This window comes from Aspergillus mulundensis (genome assembly GCF_003369625.1).
Source record: "Aspergillus mulundensis strain DSM 5745 chromosome Unknown scaffold_4, whole genome shotgun sequence".
Classification (NCBI taxonomy): domain Eukaryota; kingdom Fungi; phylum Ascomycota; class Eurotiomycetes; order Eurotiales; family Aspergillaceae; genus Aspergillus; species Aspergillus mulundensis.
In genome coordinates this window covers 775,096-781,585 of record NW_020797892.1, presented here as the reverse complement: position 1 = coordinate 781,585, position 6,490 = coordinate 775,096, and the positions used below count along the sequence as shown (strand labels likewise).

Sequence of the window (6,490 nt, the reverse complement as noted above, 5' to 3'; positions counted from 1 at the left end):
TTTTTTTTTTTTTATTTTATTATTATTATTATTATTATTATTATTACCTGGTACAGGAGCTAAATATATTAGTTAATATATTTATAAGTAAATAAGGGCTATAACTTATATTTATTAATATACCACGCACTAAAACTATTTTAATAATAATTTATATAATTATTATTAAATTAATTTAATATAATAATATACTTTATAAATAGCCCGTGGCCTTAGGTATAATACCCATAAATTATATTATTTTTAGTAGGCATGTTAACACACTACCTAATAATAACTTTTTAGTTAATAAGGCGGGTTATAATCTTTTTTATTATATTAGCTTTATTAATAGGCTTATAAAGCGCGAGCTCATGCTATAAATAATATAATTAATTATAAAGTTTTTTTAAAATTACTAATTTATAACTTAAATAATTTATTATATTAATAATATAGGCCGCTAGTAGCTAGGTTAATATAAAAATAAGTAAATAAATAAGTAAGTAAAAAAAAGGTAGTATTATTATTACCTTTAATATTAGCTATTATAATAAAAAAAATATAAAAAATTAAGGGTTTATAAATTATAGGTTTACATAGGCGGGCTATATACTACTTATATAATTTATTTTTTTATTATTTTTTAAATATTTTTATTAAATTTGCTATTATTATGGCTATTAAAAAAAGTGTTACTATTTAAAATAAGCTATTAATAAAAGTATTAAATATTAAATAGGCCGTTAATAATAGTATTTTTAATATTTTAGGCAGGATAAACTTTGTTCTAGCCACGCGTATTACTCCCGGCATTAAAGCTTGCGCCTAAGAAATAACGGGACCTACGTAAGACCAGCCCCAGGGCAAAGAGCCTGATGGCAAAGAGCCTGGCAGGACTTGTCTTGTTGCAAGCACATCGTCCATCTGCGTGAGTTCAGCACACAGCAAGGAAAACTAGCCTCTACTAGCAGCTTACTAGTCTGGATGCCATGCCTAAGAGTGAGATACCCGCCATATATGACACTAGGTAAGTAATATACAGCGACTGTAGTCCAATAGGTAGTCAGCGCCTGTTTTACCAAGATCACTGATCTATTTATCCGGATTTGGCATACCTGAAGTTATTCGTAATGACCATGATTCAAGCTTTATTGTCCACGAACTTAGCGCTCATGGCATAAATTCGAATCTACTTATTTAATGCCAGTCCAGTTGTACCTACTCATTCTATTTCTTCAAAGTCTACTAATCTCTTACTCCCCTTCTTCAAGCAGTAACTATAGTTTTCACTTGCCCTTCGAGAGTATGAATTTCTCCAAATGCTGTCTCAGATCTTATGAAAATGCGTCTTTCTCTCCTATCATAATGATTAAACTCACCAACTAGAGTTCGTGTAGAAGTATCAGAAGGTATCAGAGTCATACAATACAATGCCCATCATCCGGAAACATGGATCCAGACATAGCATCAACCATCAACAACTCGTCGCAAACCCCCCATCCAGCTATACCGACTCTTCACCTTCAGTAGGCGCAGGACGCCGCGGCTTGCGGCTCCGGCCTTGTTCTGACCAAGGAAAATGCACGACAGGAGGGACACCGAAGGTATTAGTTCCATCAGCGAGACCAGCAAATGCATTGTACCAGCACAGGAACGAGCATAGAATTGCAAAGAAACCTCCTGCTTTGCAGAGAGCGTCATTCGGGTTACCCATAGCATCTCGGTGAATGAAGCCGACTCCCAGAAGCAGTAGAGCGACGTCCGCAAACACAAATAAGGAGCAGAAGGCCAGGGTCGACTTGAAGGTGCATAGTGTCATGATAACGGTGAAGATAAACCAGGCCTGGTTGTCACAAGAGGGTTAGTTAGTTGATGAAGGGGAGTGGGCGGTGATCGGGGACTAACCAGCAAGAACAGGCCGATACAGTCGTTGAACATGTCGGTAGTGCCACCGCTGGCCTCAACAAGGCTTCCCATAATGTTGAAGCCGCCGGGAGTGAAGATGATTCCGACGGAGATCCAGAACCCGCCGTATGAGGAGAGAACTGTGGCTCCGAATGTGTTTCCAATGGCCATTTCCCTAATTTGTTAGATCGATTATACCCAGGGTTGATCCAGGACTTACCACATGCCGGCCAGTAGCTGAACTAGACCACCATATGCAAATGCAGGAGCAACGAGTATGCTAGGAGTAGCAATGTTCAGAACCTTCATTTGGATGCACCCTAGGAGAAAAGCGCTAAGGCCAAAAGCGCTCAGACCGAGAGGAGCAGGGTTCGCGATCTTCTTCGGCGGTCGGTATAGACCGGGCTGGAAGGCACCCCCAAAGGCAGGTAGGCGACTATCTGCTGTGAGCGTGTGCGAAAGTCCTCCTGAGGTAGCATAGTCGAGGTGGGAAGTCTCAGGCGCTAGTTGCTGTTCAGACGGAGGGGAAGGAGTCTCAGCGTTGGTAATGGTGTTTTTGAGATCATATTTCTCGTGAGATTCAGTGGATGCCATGGTTGATTGGGTGAAAGGGGAGTTCTGCGTCATGGAGATTAAATATTCGGGGAGAGGCGAGGCGGGTTTTATAGACACTGGTCGAGACAGCGCACCCCCCGTGATATTCTGGGGTACCCCTCATTCCGCCAATACCTCAGAAGTTCAGATGCGGCCCCCTGTAGTCAGTGTTCGGTGACCCTGGAAGCGTCACCTAGTTCATCCGGCTTCAGTATCGGCAAGCGCTGTATCACCGAATTTTCCCAAAAAGAGGGTGAAGATCACCAGAGGCGTCTCCCTGGGTGCACGAGTGAAAACGGAATAGGGGTATTCTATAGATGCTGGCGTGATGGCCCATGGGTAGAGCTAGAACCAACTTATTAGGGCTGCAGTGACTGGTTCACGCGGAGTAGAGGAGACGGGGAAGCGAACCATAGTCTGTAGCATGGAGAACGCGGAGTGCGGGGGAGCGAATGGCCAATTTGGTTCCATGGGTGGTTCCTGGAAATCCCCTAATAGCTTACTGAACCGCATCCACATTGGGCGAGACAAGGTCCCTGTAACTCTAATTCCAAGCTTGTTCGGGGTGATCAACCCCAGCTTCGTAGTCCGGCCCCTGCAATCGGCAGTTGAGTTTCTTCTCAGGTAGCCACTATGGGGACACCTGAAATTGAGCTTTATCTCTACCGACAAGTTAGCCGGCCCCTGAGATCTTCAAAGCTTTCGATCCACATACCCCACACCCCAGTGCCGTACATCGCTGAAGGCAGCCGCGCTGTTCATTCCGCTCCTCCGCGCCGCATGCGCCTGGAGCGGGGATGATTCCACATGTCCGGGGTCAACTTGCTGGTAAAGTGTGGACTGTGGAACATCATCCGCACGACACAGGAGCATTACGCAAAACCTGGGGAAACCGATTCCAAAGATTCTTTTTTCCTTGGTGTAATCCGTTGTTCGAACCCATGCCCTCGAATAGCGGAATTCTAACCCGTCGTATGGAGGTATCCATATTGCCATACTTCGTAGAAGAAGATGTGACGCAGATCTAGCTTCTGTAGGAGATGTGCATCTTAGTCGATCACTCGATGCAAAGGGCATTGATCGAGGCTGCAAGACCGGCGAATATGGTAAAGAGGTCGGCTGTTAGTCGAAGCCTGTTTTTGAGATTTTATCGATATGCTTTCCGACTTTTCACAGCTGCCAGTGTCCTGGAAGCACTTTTCCACTGAGTCTATTCCCAATCGAAGAGCTAATACTCTATTATCGTTGGATTATCTGGACCAACAAGGAGCGGACAACCGATTGCAGCGATCCTGCTCCACCAGGGAATGTTCTCTTATCGTCCAAAGTATGAGGCGCCTATGTCACCGTTCATCGCCTGGACTAAGTATCATGGGGTATGCATGACTTCAGCAACATTTGGAGCGGAGCTTAGAGTCCGTGTGTATGGAGCTCGTGGTCGGACCCCGGAAAGATTGGGCGACTTCTGGACCGTCCATCAGGTGCACTACCATCGATTTCGGTTGGCAAAGACTGGATTTGTTCGACTTGAAAACTGCTTTGGCCATACCAGTGATGAAGATGCTTGGCCACAAGGCCATTGCTGGTGGGACTTGCGGTGCGTTTGTTGTGAGCAGCTGTGGTGACCTGCCACACTGGTGGAGGATCAGTCATCGATAATTCCTGCCCAAAAGTCATAATAATAGGGTTGAATACTAGTCATTGGACCCTCCGATCATATCGCCACTTTATGGGCTATTTAGCAATGAGGACAACTTGCTGTGTCTCGGATTGAGAAATTAGATCAGTACGATGACGGAGGGACCTGGGAGATGGTAGGTACATGGTGCGTCACATGATAGGTACTCAAGCTTCACATAAGCTGGGATATTGAGGCCCTAAAACATCCCAGTAGAGTCCTTAAGTATTAAACTGATACCATGATTCAAATCTCCAGGCACCTGGTGTTGACGCCTAAAACTACGGCCCCAGTCTGAGATATATAATATGACCCCATGGCCTAGCAACACTTCCAAAACTGAGAATTTGATAGTAACATGCCCATTGAGAGACATGAAAAAGAGACATTCGAGAACGAGTACTCTCGAAGCGGTGTTCGAAGCTCGCGAGGAAGCATAATTGATCCCCAAAAGCACCTGGATGTCGCGAGGAAAATTGGCCAGCTGACTTTCGGAAATGAGGTGGGCTTGAACCGTGCGCATGGCTTTTGCTGTCAAAAGGGAAGCCGCGAAAGACGACGGTGAATAGAGGGAGAATTAAGGCCACGGTATGTTTCGTCCGTATACACCAATGGGTTATTGACGTGAGGGCTGGTTCTCAAGTATTCAACTATGGCCGAATAGCCGAAATGAGCTATGATTGTATACAGTTGACTACGGGGAATAAGTACATGACCAAACTAGATCCTCGCAGAAAGCTTCTTCACGGTATCCTCCAAGGGATAGTCCGACTTCACCCGACTCCTGACCTTCTCCGCATCAGCAGGCCTAACAACGCGCGCCTCCGTCGCTGGGTTATATCCAACTCCCGAAGCAGCAACAACCTCCTCATCCGAGTGCTTTCTGTTCGTCTCCCCATCTGCCCGCTTATAGACCGTCACGACGACCGCACCCCCCAGACCCAGGTTATGCTGCAGCGCCACCGACGTATTCTCGACGAGCCGGTTGTTTGCCCACCCGCGTAACTGCCATGTCAGTTCAGCGCACTGCGCTAGGCCTGTGGCTCCGAGGGGATGGCCTTTGGAAATCAGCCCTCCCGAAGGATTGATGACTGGCCCTTTGCCGCCGTAGGTAATGTCTCCGCGGCGGACAAGCTCGTGGGCTTTACCTGGCTCCGAAAAACCGAGACAGTCAAGAAGGATGAGCTCGTTGGCCGAGAAACAATCGTGCAGTTCGCAGACGGTGACGTCTTGGGGTGTGATGCCTGCTTCGGCCATTGCCTCCTTGGCTGCGCGCTTGGTCATGCCCCAGCCTACAAGGTCGATGGCGCTCCCTGAGTAGACGGTCGGATCGTCGGTGAGGAGCTGCTGTCCTGCAATCAGGATAGCTTGGGATTTAAGATGGGGTCGGGCGTCGAGGAAGGCTTGTGATACAACCACGGCTGCGGCGGCGCCATCGCTGGTAGGGCTACATTGGAGCTTTGTTAAGGGCGGGAAGATCGTTGTAGAGTCCATAATCTCTTGTAGACTGTAGGCCGTCCGGAACTGCGAGTAGGGGTTGCGTTGGGAGTGCTCGTGTGAGATCCGGGCGATCTCTGCAAAGTCTTCGGGTTTGGCACCATATCTGTAGTCGTTAGCACGCGCATTTATTTGTATAGATCATGGGAGACGAAGGATCAGGGCAGCATACTTGTGCATATACTCTTTCCCAGCATTCGCAAAATACTGCGCGTTCCTGGGACTGTTATGCTTCCCAAACGTCTTCTCCATCAGCGCTGTCGAGGGCCCAACGGAGCTCGGTCTATCATCCCAGACGCTCTTAATCGACCCTGGCCGCATCTGCTCGAAGCCAATTACCAGTACACAATCCGCACCTCCATTCTTCACCATAGTGCGCGCAAGGTGCAGGCCCGCGGAGCCCGTTGCGCAGGCATTATTGGTGTTGTAGATGGGGATCGAGGTCTGCCCAAACTGGTAGAAGATGCGTTGGCCGCTGGTGGTGTCGCCGTAGCAGTAGCAGGCAATCCCAGCCTCGACATCGTCGTAGGTGATTTTTGCATCCTGCATTGCCTTTATGCCCGCTTCGTAGCCCAGTTCAGGGTATTCCCTGATGCGGCGAGGTTTCAGAAACTGCGTCATTCCTACGCCTAAGACATAGGTCGGGATGGAGGGCTTGGAGTGCGGCATGATTGGGTTTGATGTACTGAGCCTGTGAGTACCCTTTTCTAAAATGAAGTTGTAGACCTCTGTGTCAAGGGCCCGGACTATACTTAAAGCTCCAGAATGCTGTGCTACCCTTCAGCCGAGGTCCGGCCCCTGCCTTGGAGCTCCCCCGCTTTTGCAACGGTCAGC

General features: G+C 47.5%; 2 protein-coding genes across 2 annotated transcripts; both read right to left on the bottom strand.

The window, feature by feature from the left end:
* Window positions 1-1,486: 1,486 nt before the first annotated feature.
* DSM5745_04802 (acetate uptake transporter family protein) lies at window positions 1,487-2,481 on the bottom strand (the record flags this gene model as incomplete). Its single annotated transcript, XM_026746818.1, has 3 exons — window positions 1,487-1,825; window positions 1,888-2,062; window positions 2,108-2,481. 3 exons carry the CDS (start codon window positions 2,479-2,481, stop codon window positions 1,487-1,489), a joined length of 888 nt encoding a protein of 295 aa, XP_026604298.1.
* Window positions 2,482-4,879: 2,398 nt separating this feature from the next.
* DSM5745_04801 (uncharacterized protein) lies at window positions 4,880-6,325 on the bottom strand (the record flags this gene model as incomplete). The annotated part of the gene is made up of 2 exons (XM_026746817.1): window positions 4,880-5,762; window positions 5,829-6,325. 2 exons carry the CDS (start codon window positions 6,323-6,325, stop codon window positions 4,880-4,882), a joined length of 1,380 nt encoding a protein of 459 aa, XP_026604297.1.
* Window positions 6,326-6,490: the final 165 nt, after the last annotated feature.